Source organism: Desmodus rotundus, chromosome 7 (assembly GCF_022682495.2).
Source record: "Desmodus rotundus isolate HL8 chromosome 7, HLdesRot8A.1, whole genome shotgun sequence".
NCBI classification, from domain to species: Eukaryota; Metazoa; Chordata; class Mammalia; order Chiroptera; family Phyllostomidae; genus Desmodus; species Desmodus rotundus.
This window is the reverse complement of record NC_071393.1, coordinates 85,479,404-85,500,350: the sequence shown is the minus strand read 5'-3', so window position 1 is coordinate 85,500,350 and position 20,947 is coordinate 85,479,404. Positions and strand designations below refer to the sequence as shown.

Genomic DNA, 20,947 nt, shown 5'->3' with positions numbered 1-20,947 from the left:
TATTTTTTTAAAAATGATAATCCAAATATTGAAAATAAAGTCACAGAAATATAGATAGTATTTCCCTGTCCTCTATGTAAAGACATCACCTTATGTTATTTCTAGAAAATAGGATAAAGTTATCATAAGTATTGCTGTATATCTCTTATTAGTGATTTTAACAACATTTTGGAATAAACACAGAAGAAGAGAAGTATCAAGATCCATATAACATGACATTAAGACTGTGAAATCATAGAAATCAGTAAGAATACATTTTAAATACATACGATGCACACACATTGACGCAGCCATTTGTATAAACTGACCCTGTAAAGATACTTTACTCAGTGCAGCTACAGCCATGCTTCTCCTTCCAACATGTATTTTCGCAGGGTGGTTAGTGCGCTTTCGCAAACACTTGCAAGAATGAATGTTCATTCACCTTACTCCGCTGCAAGACTTCAAGAAGTATCCACCAAACACTTTTGTAACTTACCATCTATAACTGCCACATTTAAGAATTTAAAAAAAGTCTTTCTAAAAGCTGGCAATGAACTAAATGTCATATCCACTCCAAGCCCAGATGACTTCACTGGAGACTTCTATGAAACATTGAAAAAGAAAAATACCCCACTCTAATGCAAAATTTTCCAGGAAATTGAAGAAGAAAGAATTATTTCCTAAGTATTTTGTGATGATGGTATGACCCTAATACTGAACCCAAAAAGGTATCAGTAGAAAAGAAAACTAGAGATGGATTTTCCTCCTGAACATAGACACAGAAATTCTTCACATGTTATTATGAATTCAAGTGGATGTCATCAATATATTTAAAAAAATAGGAGACTACATTATGACCAAGTGGGATTGTCCTAGAAATGAAATATTGATGCTGCCTTTGATAACCAATTTAATTCACCATATAAACGAATTAAAGGGAAAACCCCACATGATAAATTAAATATATGCAGAAAAGGCATTTGAAAAAATTTAACACAAATTTAAAGATTAAAAAACTCATAAGAATAAAAGTGAACTTAATAAAGGGCCACTATGAGAAACCTACTGCTAACACGCGTAAGTGGTGGAAAACTTGAATGCCCCCCCTTACGATGGGGCACAGAAAGGACGTGTGTGCTGTTGTTTCTACTTAGATAAGTACTGGAGTTCCTACTAAGTGCACTAAGTGATGAAAAATAAATAAAGCCCACATACAGAAAGGAGGTAATAAAACTATATATGTAGACAAACGAGGTGGTCTACATGTGAAAATAAAAATTAATTAGTGAGTTTAGCAAGATTGCAGAATAGAGATTGACATTACAAAAATAAATTCCATCTCTAATTCTGAGAAACAAATATTTGGAAAGTAAAATTTTACAATTTGCAATAGTATCCAAAACCATGAAATATTAGAGATGAATTCAACAAATACTTACCCAAACTGTATACTGTGAATGAAATTCAAAGAGAAACTGAATAAAACCTAAATAAATAAAGTGATAGCCTATGTGCTTGGATCAAAACACTTATTTTTAAGATGACAATCGACCCTCAATTGATCGAGATTTAATGTTACCAAACATAATCCCAGCAGGCCTTTTTGGTAAAACTTTTAAGAATTTATATGGAAATTAAAAAAAACTTAAAATAGCTAAAAATAGAACAAAATTGGAGAAATACGCTACTGGTTTTCAAGGCTCACTATAAAGCTATAGAAATCAGGTGGTGTGCTATTGGCATAAAAAATACAAATAGGTCGGTGATCAGGGTAGAGTATTTAGAAACTGACTCACCCACGTAAGATCAACTCATTCTCAACAAAAGTACCAAGGAAACTTCATGGGGAAATTCTGGAATTTTCAACAAATAATGTTGGAATAGCTGTATATTAATATGGACAAAATAATTTTATCTTTACGGTATATATATTAAGTAGAAATGGATCACAGATATAAATGTGAAAGTTAAAAGTACAAAATTTTTAACAGACACATAGAAAAAAGTTCTTTATAACGTTGGGGTGGGGAATATTTGTTAGGATCCAAAATGTCCTAAACAGAAAATAAAAAAATATATAAATTGGACTTTGTCAAAAGTAAAACTTGCATAAGAATGTTTATAGAAGCTTTATTAAAAATAGGCAAATATATAACCCAAACTTGGAAACATGCTAGGCGTGTTTCAGTCAAGGATTAACAACCCATGGTATATTCATATAGTGGAACATTACTCAGCAATAAACAAGGAATGACTATTGATATAATCAACATTATGGTGAGCTAAAGAAGCTGGAATCAAAGAGTACTTACTGTATTTCCATTTACATAAAATTCAAGATCAGGCATGATTAATCATTATTGGTTGAAAGTTGCTTAGTGATTTCCCACAGTCTGATGATTATAAAGGGACAGGAGAGAATCTTTTATAATGATAAAAATATTGTGAATTTTTATTGGGTTGCTAGTTACACAAGTGTGTGTCCATTTGATGAAACTCATTGAATTGTACACTTAAAATAGGTTTGCATTACTGTATATAATATATATGCCCATCGGTATGGTTTTCCTATATCCACAATATGGAAAGAGTCCCGTCATAAACCAACCTCAATTCTGCTTTGACATGCCATCTGTCCCCTGTTCAGACTCTGACCGAAGTGGCTTATACCGTTAGACACACATTCTTCAAGTCCCCTCTCAGGTTTTTTACATAAGGCTAGGCTAGTTTACTCATTAAGTATTTGTGAAAGAATGAAGATTCTGGAAAGCAACAGTCTTTGTTGTTATATTAAAAAAATACTTGGTGAAAAGGGATCATCCATGGATTATTAATTGCAGAACTTTCTCTAGCTTAGTATTACATCTTTTCCCCCCAATAATATCATTATAATATAAGTCCACTTACATTGTTTTAGTTTTCACACATGGAGTCTTTTTAGTAGCTCTTCAGAGTTCCCTACATGCTTGCACTCATTAGAATACAGAGTTTTGTTAGTTTATAGACCATAATAAGAAAATGATGTTAAAACTTGTTTTCATTAGAAACAAGTACAAATTTCTACTCTTCACACTATTCTACCAATACTGGACATAATGCAGAACACTAAGCAAAACATTAGAGCCAGACATAGCCATTATCAATGCCCTAACTTGTTTCTCACAAAAATATTCATCCCAATATTTACTTCCACTCAAACTGAACCATCAGCGTACAGATAACTGCAGTTCTGACGTGATTCAGGAAACTTCTCACCTAACATCCTGTGAGCTTTAAGTACAGGATGCATAACAGATAAAATTCTCTTACCTGTTCAAATGAAATGGCTGTATCTCAGAAAAATGAGATATTTTAGAAAAATAAGGCAATTTAAAAATCCTTACCATATATTTAATCTAATAAAACTTCACAGTCTCTCAGTGCCACATATAATAATAATGGCATTTTTTGAAACCCCAAGTATATAGATCATCTCCTTTTAAGTACATATGTATAGTCCCTCTACACTAGTTATATTAATAGATCTTTTCCTTTGTCAAATGTGGAACTTGGAATTGATAGTCACCTATGTGTCTGTGAGCTAAATGGTACTGTTTTTCCCATTTTTCTCCTCTTAGCGCCCTGTAGTTCTGTGTCTAAAGATTCTATCATCAGAAGAGTTCTCTATTCCATTAACACATTGGGTATTTCTCGACTACCAATGCTTCTCAAGTGGAAATCTATTAAATCACTATCAGACATGAATATCATGATAGAGACAAGCTTTATTTTTTCCTTTCTAAACAGACAGGTGAAAGCAAGGACTTGTTTGAAAGAAACAGGAACAGATTTTGATAGCATTTCATTTTTAAAGAAATACTAATGGAGCTCCTACTATATAATACACACTGTGCTGGATGTACCAAAATAGTAACTGATGAACAAAAAAGATATCCTTGCTGATGTGAAGCTTACAGCCTTGGGAGAGGAGATGGATATCAAACACATTATTGCATAAAAGATATAGATTCACAAACTGTGAAGTGTTCTCTGAAAAAAAAAAAAAAAAAAGCACTGGCTGCAGAGAGAGAAAAGGAGGACCAAATATAAACTACAGAACCAGAGAAAGCTTCTTGGAAGAAGGGTCCAGGAAGCAGAGATCTAAGACATGGACTACATAGAGTTGGTGAAGGAGTGAAAGTGCCAAAGAGCACTCCAGACAAGAAGAGCAAGTTCAAAGTCCAATGCTATAAAGAGCAATCTCATATTTGAGGAAACAAAACAGGCCAGAATAGGAGAGGCAGTGAGGGAAGAAAAGAGGGGTATAGGTAAGACTGAGGATGTAGCCTGGGCCTTTCAGATTGTGTTAGGTGTTTTGAATTTTAATTCTAAATTCAATGGGATGCCATTATTTGAAGAAAATGCCCCATAACACAAGCTGTCAATCGAATAACTATTGGTATTGACAAGAACTAAGTAAGGTGGCCAGTAATATGCAAAATACTAAAAAAAATCAATAGTTGTTCTACATAAAGAAAATCGACATTTAGGAGGAGGTTCTGAAAAGCTGTTCATAGTTCCATTAGTGCATGATTTCAATATGACTAGGAGAAATTGAAATTGAAGCTTAATAGATTCATTTCCACCAAATAATCTTGTGAATTAATTCATCACAGATGTTTAACAAGATATAATCTTCTAAATATTCTCTGAGTCTTCTTTGAAAGGACTATTTTCATCTATATTGAAAAAATTTTTAAGCAAATGCCCATCCCTTTTGATAATCTCTGCTGTTTTATTTTTTCAAGAGCTGGATTATCTGCAAAAGTTTTCTAGACATTTGTTTTGATATTGTGCCTATTTGGATGGGCCTTTAGCCTATTCAACCTGTGGCAGAGTTTCATCAGCAGGACTCAATTATACTTATCCTTCTTCTGAATTAACATTAATAGGTGACCAAACTGCTATAGATGTCCCAGCCACACCCTTAATATTTTTCCATTTTACTAATCCCTTTTACTGATTTTTGCTGATCATTGTTGATTGCATAAACACATGTTGTGTGTTGCAAGATTCATTCATGCCCTTCCAAATGTTTAGCTTGTCAAAAAAATTTATCCTATGTGCACATATAATATTTTAACTTTTCTTTGATTTTTCTCTACCTTTGTTCCAATTTAATGCTATAACTCTGCTTTCAAAAGCAAAAAAAGCACCAAAAAATACATTCCATTGATATACTTTCATTTTAATGATAATTCCTACTGTTTACTTTGCTAAATATCTATTGATGAAATTTGGCTAAATCATGGTATGTGATTATTTTTTGGTATGCAATATTATATAAAAAATATAAACATTTATTGGCATGAGAAGAAATCTGCAATATCAAAGTTCTGAAATAAGGCAGGGCTAAAATCAGAGCATGGTTCTATCATTTACTCACTGTATGACCTTGGACTTAATGTCTACCTCTCAACTTCCTCATCTGTAAAGTGCCAATAATGAAAACCACCTATATAGTTGTGAGAACTGAATGAAATAATGGGAAACAAATACCAGTACCTGGCACAAAATTAGGTCTTAGATTGTTTTTTGCATTCTTCCAAAAATACTCTAAATGCATGATTATAACAATTATTTATCATTATTACTAACATATTAAATAAAAATATATTTCACCACTGTGGGATGCTTCTTGGGAAAAATTGAAGGACTGGCAAAGAAGGACATGGCCCACAACAGGCTGCTTCTTGCAGCCCTGTCTTAATTGAAGATCACCCTGTAGGGTTGCACTGCCCTCGTTGCATACACATAACTGGGAGTGAAGCGACAGACTCCCAGAATCTGTCTCTGAGCTTAAATTAAGTTCCATGCAGAGATCTTTGGACCTACCCGCTGTGGTCCTGAAACATAAAGCAGTATACCAGGTGGCCTCTGCCTGGGGCCATCCTTGTTTGCATGCATCAATCATTTCCTTTCATTGCCACCCATAGATCATTTCCAGCTCATTGTTCCTCAGCTCAAGACTACTTGTGTCTGCTCACTGGGAAACACCCTCAGAAATTCAGACAGCTCCCACTCTGGGAAATTTTTCTGACCTGGAGGCTGTGAGTTGACAATGTGAGAGAAGCATTGGCAGAAGTATGTCAGGGGCACGTTCCCCTTGGCCACAGTAATCCCAGCTGCTGCGTGCGTATCAGATGGACTTGCTTACTGAATAACACAGCACTTAAATATTGGCTGACTGTGAATGGAGAAACAAATGGCTCCACAGTTTGTTTCATTTTGAAGTGACAAAAATGTTCAATATTTGTGGTGCAGATGCACCATATCTGCGAATATACTAAAAACCACTGAATTGTACTCATTAAAGAAATGCACTACATGGTATGTGTATTCCATCTCAATAAAGCTATTCAAATAAAAAAATAGATTTTTAAATACACTAAATATAATTCCATTTTTGTTAAAAATAATACACACACGCAGCACAAAAGAAGGGGGATTATTTCTGGAACACTATGAAGGGAATTGGACTTGGGCTTTTTATGTCGCCTTTGGGACTCTGAAATTTTGAAATGAGCATGGCTTATTTTAAAATACACACACATACACATACACCGCAGTGTACACCATAGTTATCTCTGGACGATAGGGCTCTGCAAGTGATTTTGATTTATCCTTTTTTGTATTTTCCATTCTTTAATACAAATATTTTAATAATTACAGGAAATATACAAAAACCTAAGGGTAAACATATTGTACCTTTTTAGTTAAAACATCAAATTATAAAATATCATGGTGAAACTATTCAAAACTAGAGCTACCTGTTATTTTTTTTCTGCTTGAAAATCATAAAATCATAAAATTCTCATTGCTTCTAGTCCTTCAGTGGCAATGAGATTGGTTGCTAAGTAAATCCGAAACAGTTTTCAGTAATCCAGAGCACTTACCACTGTGCTTCCAATTCGGTCACACATACAAGAAAGTAGTCATTAGTGAACGTGAACCCTCAAGAAGGCTGGTGGATCTGAAAGCCCTGTTGAGCTGACAAAATAAAAGCTTCTTCCACTTGTAGTGCCAGTTCTCGTTGAGGAGAGGTTGGCCCTGTGCTTTCATGCTTTTCAGGTTAGCATCGTCCTCCTGACATTATTAAGAGGCAAATAACTTTATGAGTAATAACTTCCAAAATAAAATGGTCTTAAAATTTACATTTGAGAACATAATTCCCCAGGTAGAAAAATAAATGTTTTTCTATGCCAGCTAATGGAAAAGATAACTGCTTTTTCAGGTTGCAAGTAATTTTACTCTCCAAGTTTATTTCTCAACTCATGATTAGAAAAGAGATTATGACCTCTTCAAAAAGAAACATTAAAACAACACACAGCACAGTACTGCGCACCTAACAGATTCTAGATGAATTCCTTGCTAGACTGATGATAGATGCAATTCCAACTCTCATGAAGTGACAGTAGTGAATTTGCACAAGAGCCTCTGGCTATAAGAAACAGCATCCCGTATAGGACAGGAAACCCATGAGAACAGGTGTTGCAGAAGATGCACAACGCTTTGCTGGTAGAGTTTAGAGATGACTTTGACTCATTGAAAAAAATAGAGGGATAGTATACCTGTTTCTGATTGCTGCTATAATGAAGAACCATGAATTTAGTGAGTTAAAAATAACACAAATTTATTATCTTACAGTTTAGGACAACTTACAGAAGTCCTAAAATCAAGGTATCGGTAGGACTGTGTTCCTTCTGGTAGCTTGAGGGGAGAACCTTTTTTTCCTTTCTTTTTCCAGCTTCTAGAAGCAGAAGCTGCCTGCAGTCCTGATAATTTCCCTATTTCAAAATCTTAAATTTAATCACATCTGCAAATTTCACTTTGCCATGTAAGGTAAAACATTCACAGGTGTCCAGGATTAGGATGTGGACATTTTTTCCAGGGCGTCATTCTGTTGACCACAGGGAAAAAGGAGAAAGAGAGGAATATACTAAAATGTGGCATGGCTGGACTTTATCTAGAGTTGGCTGACCCGCTCAGGGGACACAGGTTGACAAGACAAAATTAAACACAGTGACCTTGCATCATTCAACATTGTTAGAGCTTTTCATCATGCTTACTCTAGTTGAGTTTGAATCAGGGATTATTTAGGGAACTATTTTAAACTCTGAATTTTTGAAAACACAGCTCTGTAAGAGCTTAGAGAGCTAAAGAATTAAGTAAAAACTAAAAAGCATGTTAACCAAAATGTAAAATAGTTTGCATTGGGTGCAATGGAGGGAGGTGGGGGGAAGATTCCTAAAGCAAAAGACCTCAGGGAAATGTTCTCACTAAAAGCTAGAGAAAATCTGTTTTCTGGAACTGCTATAAAAGGACAGAAGATGTAATAAGATAAATTGATTTAAAAGCATGACTGTGGTTTGGATAAAAAGAATCTTCATCAGATAGTGAAGGTGATAAAATACCTGAATCTATTTTAAAGGAAAAGAGGCTTTGAAATCTCCTTTCCGGGAGACTGTCTAGCACGAGACCACAGAGCTCAAATGTTCTCTCGCTCCTTGCAAAGGCTGACCCTCCCAGGTGGTGTGTCCTGAATGCCTTTTGGTTTGTGCATCATGATTTCATAGTGGCCCAAGCCCGGGAGGTTGGGGCTGTAGATTCTACAGTCACAGGAATGAGCTCTACAGTGAACCAAGCAGGCAAATGGATGAGTCTCTATCTTTTTAATGAAATTACCAAGGACTATATCCTAGTGATTTACCTGGGCTCATCTTAGCCCATTTGAAGTTATAGGTTGTCATTTGCCAAAAAAACCCCAAAACAAAAACAACAAAAACACAAAACCTTGAACAGTAGGCACTAGTCCTACACACACAGTGACTTACAAACAACAATGTAACTCTATCATATGTAACTTACGAATGACTAGAGAGCAAGGAAGCATGAAAATGGGAATCTTGGAGCACAACAGATGCGTGCTTCAGCAAATCACAAACTTCTCTATGACACAGACATGGAATTGCTTGGAGGAAGTCAAACTTAAAATAATTGGCCTACTGTATCCAATCTAAAAGAAAACAACTACACCAAATCAGAAAGAATTCAACTCTGAACTTACAAAGTAATATTAATAATAAAGTAATAAGAGAAATTGGGGCAGTGTGATTTTTTAATTCTCCCAATTCATTAAAATGTTAAATTGACAAATATGTAAATTGGCCATCTTGTTGGACAAAATCATTGGCCTCAGGAAGTCTTATACCACTAAGCCCGTGTTCCTGGCAGCAAGTTAGTCTGTTATAACTCATGTCAGCCTAAGACTCCATTCTCTCTGTGCTCAAATTGGCCAATTTAATTTTTTCTGTATATTATTCAATTTATACAAAATAACCTTGAAATTAAATATGGATCAAAGAGTTGTTTACGGAAGGGTGGTGGACCAGCTGAGCTCCTTTGTTTAACTGTAGGACTGTCCTGTTATTCACCTTGGTTTTCCTGAGCCCATTTAGAATGATGTGCTTTGCGCCTTATGCAGTCTAACGCATCGCGTAGAATGATACGTTAGACTACACATGGCCTAATCTGAATGTGCATGAACGGGGATTTTTTACATTGTAAAGGGTATTTACTGTTGTGAACACTTAAGTTATCATTAAATATAGTTTGATCTTTAAAATTTAAACTTACTATAAGAAATATACATATGAAAACATATTTGAAACAATTATTAATGCCCAGCTTATAATGGACATTTGTTTTCTATGTGATATAAACATTGTGTGAAATGTTAACATATGTAGACTCATTTAACACTCATAACAGTGGACTAAGGTAGAAATTGTAGTTATTCCCTCATGCAGATGAAAGAATAATTTGAGAGAAATTAGGAAACTTGCCTATGGTTATACTGTTGAATAGAATTTCGCTAGAATTTAAGACCATACAACAGAATCTTATACCAGATTTAAAGTTCATGACTTTCATTTCTATATCAGAAAAGAAGATGAGTGATTAGATCTTATAAGTGAGCATTGCAACACAAGCAAGTCAAAGATATCCTGGGGTGAACGACAACTTATTACAGTCCCCATGGCGCAGCATGTGGCCTAACTTCCCGGTACTTGATACTTGACGTAGGAAAGAAGGAAGTTGTATGCATTGTTATGAGAGTTTAGCAACATCCTTCTTTCTTAGTCATTCAGTCCAGGTTTCTAATCCCTCACTCCTAGGGATTTCTATTTGAGCATCCAGTATCCAGGTCATATTGTTTCCAAGCTGAAGATCCTTAGAGTTTAAGTCATTATTTATTCTGATAATGTCCCTTTGCTCCCTTTTTGTTGATAATATTCCAAGGCTTAAAATTGTCTCATTTTCAGTAATGTATTATATATAACTTCCACCTTAATCTTCATAGATCAGAGATTTAATTTTTTAATTCACTGTTCAAATGTCTTCCCTGCCTCCTGATTGCCTTAGGCTGGTGTTCCATGAAAGAAGAACAGGACACGCAGGTGATATAATATCTAAATGATGAGGGAAGTACACATGCTTTTCTCCTGCCTTCACAAGATTCTGGTATCTTCTTTAGTACACCGCTGCCACAATAGTAAGCCAACACATCCTTTGGGTAGTTGCTATTAGAAAAGTGGGTTAGGAAACAAATAAAGTCCCCTTGCTTCTCAGCTGATAGGCCAGTGCTACATCAGGAAGGGCCCTGGAATATCTTTAAAATCCTCATGTCCCAATACTACTCCTCATGAACCACATTCATCTGCCAAAATCAAATGACTAAGTCCATGTCCAACTCATTTTTCATGCCAGAAGCAGTATCTATTGTAAGTACCATCTAAGATAGATAAGAGATCAGTAAGGCATATTTTGGGCATGAGGCTACCTGGTCTTTGTTTCCTATGGTCCCTTATAATTCACAAAACTATCTCATCCTCTCAACAATCTTCTCTGCTAAATGCAACATGCACAGGAGAGAGAGACCCACTGCTTCTGAATCCTCTAATAAAAAATGAACCATAGGCTGAAGGACGCTTTTGCACTGGTTTACCCTCAATGACTGTGTTGACTTGACCTTAAATAAAATTATACAGTTCCCCTTTATGTTTTTTTCTCTCTACTCAAATCCATTGATATTTATATTGTGTCAGATTGGAACTGTTTATTCTGCCTGCCCCCACCATGGTCTCAATAGAATTTGGATGACAGAGAAACTTGGAAATTATTGTATCAGCATTTTTACTAGACATTTCAATTGTAGCATGCATAATAGTGAGCATGATATAGCTAAAGTATAATAAAAAAGACATGTTTCCATTAGGGAGATGTTTAATGGTGTAATGCAGAAAATATCAAGTTTCTAAGCAGTGGTAAGGTCTGGTTTCAGATTTGGCTCCAAGAAGTTGGCCCTTCCTCCCAAAGATAATGAAATAAAACCCTCCCAGGCCCTGGTTTGCAGTAACAGGAAGGGAAAGGCTCATCTCAGTTGAGATAATTAAGCTAATATCTAGCAACTAAAAGCAGACAACGGTATTATAACACTAAAAGGGAAGAGGTTTGTCAGTGTCTGCAACATCTTCACTCAAACATCAAAGATTTTAGAAAAAACAGAAAGCCGTGCTAATTTCTACTTACTGAGGCTTCATCAAAGGGGAAATAAAACAGATTTCTGTACATCCAATATTCTTCTCACTATCAATTCAGTTCAGAAATGGACTCTCTATTCTACCTCTTAAGGCTTCTCTCTTCCTTTTTTTTTTCTTTCTTGAGATATGACTCTTGTATTTTCAAGGGCAAACAGACATATCTAGTGAAATATACCAAATAGGGAACTGTTGTAGACAATTACTTTTTCAAGCTTGGATCTATGCATTTTCTCAGGCAGAAATCTAGAGAGGCAAAGCCGCACAGACAGTAATATGATGCCTAATTTGATTCCCTAAGAGCTTCTAGTGAGCTACATCTGTTAAAGAAATGCTAATTCTCCCAGAGAAACCCCCCTCAGTGGCCAGCTGGGGTGGCCAGAGTCCCTCAGATCTCGTAGGGTGGCCAACCAACCTTGGATTGCTCGGGACTTTGCTGTTTTTAGAATTGAAGTCCTGTGTTGTGTAAAACCTATCTCTGGCCACCATGACCAAAGCTTTTAATTTTTCTATAATGTATCATGAAACTATTGTTTTTGTATGTTCTAGGAGAAAAAGCTTAGATGCACTAAATGACTGAGTGAGCTAATTTGTTATAATCTGCATTTTTCAAGTGAGGCATTATGACTCACAAGTTAAATGACTTGTCCAGCTAGTAAATGGTAGAGTCAAGACTTAACTAGGCCTTCTAATCCCAAATTCTGTATATTTACCATTTTATCATATTTTTGTCTGTCTTTTGCTCAGAAGTTCTGCACGATATCCCCCCTGTAGGTCTTAATGACCAAATGGAAGAAGTGAAGATATTATTTGCCTTCACGTAGTATTTTTTCTGTAATTTGTATCCTTTGAACTGCTCACATCCAGTTAGCAATGTTGAGGGTGGAACACTTACAAGTTTTGCTTGGTTCCCAAAGAAATAACACAAACTCACATGTACTCCTTTTTCTTCTTAAAAGTTACTTATGTAACCAGTGTATCTGGGTATGATAGTTTAAAACATAACACAGTAACCAGAAATCCTCCCCCTGATGCTCAGGTCATACCATGGAGACTCAATTGCCATGTCAGACTATTTCTTCCCTTATGATAAGACTTCTTACAGGAACCCCACTGCTGCCCTGAATTCTGCTGCCCATCAATTTGATTACTCTAATCCATTCTACCATCATACATGTCTAAGTCTGAATCCCAATTGGGAGAGTGCTGTCCACGTACTCTCCTCAGTCTCTACATAAATCAATGAAGGCCAATAGATACATTAGGAAAGGTTTTCACAGATTTCATCACATTGGTCAAAACTGAGCATCAGCTCTGACCCAGATAGGATACTCTGTTGCGTGCATTACGCTGCTTCATTCACTCCTACTTTATAGCTTTGGTGTTTCTACACTTGACCAAAATAAGTGCATCTCACCACTAATCTTGGGGAATCTTCTGAAACTTGAGATTCTACAGCTGTCACTCTGGAACAACTATTTCAAGTAGTGTTTCCAGGAGGCATCTTTATATGTAAAGTGTATGTGGCAGGTGGTGTCACCCTGTGTGAAAAGATTTATCCTCTGACCATTCTGAGCAGTGATGGCTTCTGCCAATCTCGCCCTTTGATCTTTCCTACCTAGAACCCAAGAGTCTGAACATCAAGATAACGAGCAGGAATTACAGTGATGTTCATCATGGTTGACAGAGTTACATAAAAGTGCTCAAAGCAAAAGAGATGTCTGCTATGCCTGAGTACACTTGCTCCTGAAGATGAATTTCTTTCTGAAAATTAAGTTTCTCGTACTTTTGGCAGATAAATCTTCTCTGGTTAATGAAAACCATATACAATATTGTGAAAACAAACTTATAGCTTCTTCCTCTCATTGTCATTATCCAATAGCTACTGTGTAACAACTGTGTTCCCGAACACCTGAGTCATTTTCACAGGATGAAGGTATTCAAAGTTATAGACATATTAGTCAAAAGATTAATATATTTAATATCTTACTTCACTTAGTATAATCATCTCCAGCGAAATAGATATTGAGTATATTAATCTTTTGAATATGTAAAATAAAGAAAAAATACATTATTTTTGGTCAGACATTCAGAGTTTCAACTTACTTATCTGTACAAACACATTTTCCACTTTATCCTTCATACAGTCTGACATATTATTGCCCAAAATATTGTCCAACATTTCCTTGCCCATGATGCTATGATGCTATTCCAATTTTTCTACTACTTTCATTTCTGTCTTTTATTTTTCATATCTACATATCAAAATTCTAACCCAATTTCAAATCCCAATTCAATGCCATCCTTCTCCACAAAGTCTGCCCTGACAACTCCAACTCAGAAATATCTTCCTTGCTTAAAAACTTCAGAGCATTTGATCCCCCGGAAAGTAAATCATCCTGTACCTCGTACTGTAACTGAGCTCACTGAGAAATATACAAAGTGAAATTCTGGTATTTTCATACAACTTCTTTTTTAAAATAATTCTAAGTACTGAATATATAATTGAAGTTGCATATATGCATAACATTTTCTTCAAATTATGAAAAATATGTAATTTTGAAGATTACTTAATTATAGGTATACATGATTATGTTAGATCATTTAGAAATGACCTCAGTTCACTCCTCCCATAAATAGGCAGGGACTATTCCTATGTTTTTTTTTGACTGAGCTGAATTTATAACTTGTTTGGGACAATAAAATGCACCAGAAGTGATGGCTGTCAGTTCCAGCCTTGGCTTCAAGTGGCCTTGTATGCTTCCCCTCGTTTCTTTAGAATCCTGCCTCTGCCATGTGAACAAGCTCGGCCTGGCCAGCTGGATGATGAGTAAATCCTGTCTGTTGCCCAGAAAACAGCCAGACACTCACAGACATGCGAGAACCAGCCCCTCCCCAGGAGATCATACATGTGTATATGAATGCAGAGAAGATCAGTGGATTCATCAGTTCTAAGCAACTGAGTTTTAGGGTGGTTTGTTACATGGCAACATCTATATGATACAGTGATTATATTAGGATAGGATATAATATTAGTATAGGATATAATAAAGTCTTAAGATGCAAGAGGCTTTAAATTATCAAGCAACTAATATTTAAATTTCCTTCGCAACATTTTTAACAAGCTTTTTAAATATCTCTAGAAATGGTCAAATAGGTTTTTACAAAGGCAGATCTTAGTGTTGGAGTTTCTCCTCATCTTGAGACGTCTGTTTACCCACAATTTCTCTGCTGATCCATTTCTGCTCTCTGGGAAGATCAGGACAATGTGAAGGGAGGAATGGAAGAGGAATATCAATTTACAATTATGTAGGTAAAATGTATTGGGGACTAATACTAAATTGATGCCAATATGAATACAAATAAGTAAAATATTATGAGTGTGAAGATTGAATTACTATACAATTGTGAAAGTACACCCTGTTTGTGTCCGATAGCCTTTATAATAATAATTAACTATCCTTAATCTCAATTGACTTTTACTTAAATCTATAGTGAAGTCCTTCTGTACCAAATCCCCTGGAAGAAAAATATCTCTCCCATAAAAACAAGGGACTGAAAAGTCAGAGAAAAACAAAGACTTCACTTTTTCTTCAAAGAGTAAACTCTCACTGAAATGGAAGCAAACTCTTAGGTTGGGGGTAGGGGAGCTGCCATTTTCTTAGTATTTCGCACACTTATTAGAGCCTGCAAGGGTGTTCATGTAGGATAGACCACTGGTGCAGGGAAGGAGTTACGGCAGTGGAAACAGGCATCGTCTGTGCTTAGGAGACTCTCTGACCCTTTCCTTAAGAAACAGGGAAGTTACCTGAGGGGATAGAGAATAATTTGATTTATGAACTGTATAAGAAAAAAATAAAAGGTCCCAACTTCCAAAGAGAAGACTTGGTATGAGAAAGGATGTGTTAATAGCCCCTGGAGAGTAAGAACAACCTTAGCTTCCCAGTTAAATGGGTGATTTTATGCCCTGGCTATCATGAAGGCCAAGACTAAGATGAGGGGAGGGGGCATGAGGACAGTATATAACCTTCTAAACTTTATAGAGCAACATAAAAGCAATGTCAGAAATACGACAGAAATATCAAGGATATATTAAGTCAGCTATATCCATATATTGTGCAACCTAACTCATGTCAGATTTTACCACAGCAAGAGAAAAATCTCTATTTTAATCAAGGTAAACCTTAAAACAAAGGAATTGTTCAAAGCTTTGGCTAGTAATTAGATTATTCACCTTTATCAAATTATTTATTCATGCAATAATTGAACAACCTTGGAAATCTCAGAAAATGTATCTATTTGAAAATAAAGTCAAAACAGATCATCTTAACATTTTCTTTTTCTATGTGGCAGTCTCTCACTGTCCTGCCCTCCAACAGTATCTCTCCATGTTTCTCCAGCTCTGATTTTTCTTCACTTCTTGACATCCCTTCTTTCTTGACAAGGTTCAATGATTCTGGTAGCTGTTGAAAGCAATGACCAGATTCCTGAGTTTAAGGAAAGCAGCTATAGCCTAGTTTAGAACCATGGACAGAAGATAAATAAACCTTCCTTCACATAAGCTGAAGAACTTAGGCCCATGAGAACTATTCTGCAGAGATCTTGAATGACTAGAAAAGAAGGGGAACAAAGATGATAAATATTTCTTCTTTCAAACTATCTGTCTTTCCCCTTACACCCACCAAAGTTTTATAGGCTGTGGTGCAGACAAGGCCAGTGCCTTGAGACCACAAAGAGAAAATACACATAGTGAGTGGCCTTGAAATGCTCTTCATCATACAACCCCTGGAGCCCTTATAACAAATGACCAGGGAAGGGTGATCTTATATCATATGCAATCAAACCAGGAAGGAGTATCATTTTTATTAATAAAGTGGTTCATATTTGGAGAAGGTATCTGTGCGGCTTTCATCAAATTGACTTTTCAGATTCTTGGTAGCTATGGGCACACATCACGCAGACATCTCTCAGAGAAACTCTTAGAGAGTTGTAGCTGGATGACAGCCTTCAAAGCACACCTACAGAACACACCACAGCATGACCCCAAGGCCACATTCCTCAGCTGAGCATGGTGGAGCTGATAAAAATGCTCAACGTGGGCCTCCTCTAATAGGAAACCTTTCTTTCTAGGAATCCTCATTGGTCTGACACTTCCTTGTAACCTCATCAGTTTAAGGCTTTTCACAGCCAGCCCTTCCTTCCTTCCCCTTTTCCTTCCACAGACGTCAGACCCATGGCATGGTCCAAAAGCTCTTGCCTACTGCCGCTGTCTCTCTACTTTATCTCTGAGATGCTTCCTCCAAAAAAAGCTCTTTCATTTTTCCAATGGCATCTTGGTGGGTGCTTCTGGTATGATTCTTAGCTTACATATTTAATAAAAGTTACCAAGTTCCTGTAAAGCCATGAGGAGATATAAAATGTTAAGTTTAATAATTTCACTGAAACATGCATCCTTCCAGTCTTCTGTCCCTTTAATTTTCGTGTCTCATTTTCTTTTCTCTATACATCTCCCAATTCATTTTCCAGGGCCCATTTAAAATTACTGTGACACAGGGGAAATAGACCAAAGTTTGGCATGTCTTTTCCAGCAACATTTACAAGAAATGTAAAGAGAGATGGGCAGAAATCAGAGAAGAGCATAATGGTTACCCCTTGCTTCAGTGTGCACAGATTGTTCTGCCACTGACACTTGAGACAGGGGAGTGAGTGGGGAAAGCGGTTTGGCTCTGAATTGATCAGGGGTGCTGAAGGTACAGGAGTGAAGAATGAGATAGTATGGTTAAGAAGAAGCGATGACTCCCTATTTTGAAAGTCTGTTCCACTCTGTTTCCCAGGAAAATAGAAGTTATAATATTTAGAATGATAATATTCCATTTTATTAGAAATAATTTAAAAATATATATTGGAAAAGTAAGACAAGAATCAAATCTGCCTGAAAGAGGTTGTGATTGAAGGCTTTACTTAAGGCTGTCTTCAAGATTCTTCAAGATTATTCTGCATAAGCATGCAGATAATGGCAAATTCTCTTGATGACTGGAAATTATCATCCCTTTCCCATACCATCATAATTCCAAACTCCCTTGGAAAGTCCTTGAAATAGGCAGTCTCTGGAAAATATGATGTGGAAAGGATCTACTCAAAATGCAAAGATGACTTTTTTAGCTAGGCATTTACACAGCTCGCCCTTAGAAAATAAAGAGTGTTGATTGACTCTGTTGCTTTGACTATAATATGAAAGCCCGTATTCAGACATGAGTTAGGAAAGCAAGTTGTTAGGGAGTGATGAATACCACAGGCAGGGAGGAGTTGAAGGACCTCAGATAAACTGAGTTTATGATCTTAGATCTCAGATAAGGTCATAAACTCAAGATCATGACCTACAGCATTTTTTCATAACTAAATTGGAATTCAATTTAATTATTTCCTAAGGTAAGCTTTCATTGACTTTGCCAAGTTATTTTCTAGTAAACGTAAAGACAGAAAGAGACGGTATGTGTGAGGTAGGGACAAGAGAGCAATCCAGTCATTCCCTGAATTATCTATAGGTGATCTATGGTGATCTTTCATTAAAGCTACTTTTCTTAAATTTAAATCATTATGACACTACAATAGGGACGCGAGTAAATTATTTATGTGTTTAAAGATAGAGAAATTTAAGACACAATAACATTTTAATTATTTTTATTGGAGATAAAAATGTTGTATGTTATTTTTCAGGAGCTTTAAACTTGAAATTTTACATATTTCATTGAAAAGAAGTAGTGGATGCATTTAACAATATATTCATTTTTGAAAAATGACAGTATTATAAAACATAACTGAAACTATTTATTTGCCTAAAACATATACATAAATCTTGCTTCTACTTATATTGTATACAAACCTGTTCAAATGTCAACACTGATAAAACAACTCATCTGTCTGTCTGTGTATACTGTGCATAAGCTTCGGTTCACCCATTACAAATTAAAAATTTGTTATGTGTTTGCTACAGTATCATTTAAATAAATGACACCTAGATATAGTCTGGAAAGTCAATTAACAGAAAAATGAACAAATAAATGTTGCCTAAATATTTTCAAATATTTGCATCACTTAGCAATAATAAAGTGGGAAGTGCTCCAAGACACGTGAGAAAGAAGAGAGAAAAAGAAGGGAGAGGAAACCACGAGCTGCAGGTGCGGTACAGCACAGTGGCTGAGGCCCCGGAGCTGGACTAACCGGGTTTGAATACAGATTTTGTCACTTACTAGCTGCATGAAGGGAAAGTTTGGTTTTCTAAAATACTTTATACATAGGTCCCCTCATTTGTAAACATGGAAGTCAAAAACAGTACTTACCTCACTGGGCCATTGTAAGGCTCAAACATGTCATTAGGCATAAAACAACTGTAACCATGCCGGCTGCAAAGTCAGCACTAAACGAGTGCTGCACACACAGACTGGCATAATTTATGTTAAATGTACAGAGATACACAATACAAAACTATTTTTCTGTGAACATAGATATGTATGCAAACGCATAGAGAAAAGTCTAGGAACACACATGCCAAACTGATACCAATGTGTAATTATGAGCGTGAAAGATGATCTTTTGCTTTTTGTTTGAGTATTTTACATAAAGAATATAATTCCTTACATTATTTTGTGATTAAAGTTTCAATACTTTTATCTACCCATTAAGTGCCGCTATGAAAAATGATAGTGGACATAAATGAAAGTGGAGATTACATTCATTAGTTCAGTGATGTAGAAGACGTCTATACACATAGCATCAAGTACAAACAAGCAGATCCAAAGACAGTCCTGACTGCATTACTGAGCCCATTTATGTGAAATTACGTGTTTGTATTTATGTATGCACTGATAATGTTAACAGCTAATCCGCTCAGGTGATTTTGGCTTCTTCGCATGTAGTTACATGTATCCATAAATACACATATATACATCTATAGATATTTTTTAAACACTATAGGGGCTACTTTGTTGTGAGAAAAGCAACAGTGAGGCTATCTCATTAGACCATCAGGCCACATCCTTCGTCCAAAATACAGATGTTGAGAGCACAGACAAGTACGTACTACTGATGCGGGGAACAAATTAGAAAGGTCATGAATGTACTTACCCACCAAATGCCTGGAGTGCAGAGAATTTGGAAGCATCCAAATCATTGCCACTTACTATTCGAGCCTTAAGTAAAACAGGAGAAAAACAAAACAAAAGAAAACAAACAGACTTTTAGCATACCATAGCCGTGTCCAGGGGAGTTGGGGGCATGGGTCAACTGCACTAGACACATAACACCTAGTATGACAAATGCTAAGCAGGGTCAGCTCCAAGTCAAAGCTACTGTGTTTTTGTGAGCGGAGGTTTTCAAATTAGCTGTCAGCATTTAAACAAAAGCACGGGCAGAGTCCAGAGAAATATATCATATTCCAAATACTATTGGCCCTTAAAACTTGTTATGTGCAGTGAAGATCATGAATCAGTCTAGGAGATCATGATTAGCCAGACTTAAGAACAGATGCTGAGTTTGACCGTAGCAGACCCCTAGGTAGGCAAGTGTAAGCTAAAGTAAGCGCAGCTGGCAAGGTGTAACCTCTTTATAAATGCAACATATTGGGGGCACACTTAAAGGACAACCAAAGAATGGAAAGCTGGCATAACATGCACATTTCACAGCTAAAACAGAGGAACCAAAATAGGTCTAATATGTCACAAACAAACATGTACAAAAGACAAGATCCCTCAGGAGGGAAGAAAAAGTATGATTTAAAACCTTTTCATCCACAGAACTGCTATCTGAAAGAGAATCAGGAAAAGAAGGGATAAATGTTAGATGGAGTACTTTTCAAGAAATCATTTAAACATACACAAGACCAAAGTGTTACTATGTTACATTATTTAAAATCATAAACGAACAGAATTTCAAAGTTGGACTCCAAAGGAAGAGGGATAATAGGTCCTCCTAATTTAAGGAGTTGAAAAAATGTGCCAGAATGCTTGAAAAGTATCAAACAAAGGGTGATCACAGGATTTAATGAAAGACAATATGTCATACAAAGAAAAGAACACAGTTGAAGAATCAGAAGTCCTAGGCTCCAGCCTGAGGCTCTGCCACTCACTAAAGCACATTGGGCAAACTACCAAATTCTATACCTAACTTCAGTAAGGTCACTAATACTTTTCCTGGTTTCCTCCAAATCAATGCACGTAAAAGTAAACCTCAAATGACTACATACATTGAGGATGTTTTATTAAGGGATTATTTATGGCTTCTCCTATCACAGAATTTACGAGCAAAAAAAGTAATTAAATATATTCCAT

At 36.1% G+C, this 20,947-nt stretch overlaps 1 protein-coding gene across 4 annotated transcripts in view; it reads right to left on the bottom strand.

Moving 5' to 3' along the window:
• UNC13C (unc-13 homolog C) overlaps nucleotides 1–20,947 on the bottom strand; it is a 543,682-nt gene that overhangs the window by 388,359 nt on the left and 134,376 nt on the right. For all 4 annotated transcript variants that reach the window (XM_053928749.1, XM_053928748.1, XM_053928751.1 and 1 more), the window contains 2 exons: nucleotides 20,400–20,422; nucleotides 19,746–19,810 (listed from right to left, as the gene is read on the bottom strand). In XM_053928749.1, coding sequence (XP_053784724.1) covers nucleotides 19,746–19,810; nucleotides 20,400–20,422 — 88 coding nt within the window. The remainder of the gene's footprint in view (nucleotides 1–19,745; nucleotides 19,811–20,399; nucleotides 20,423–20,947) is intronic.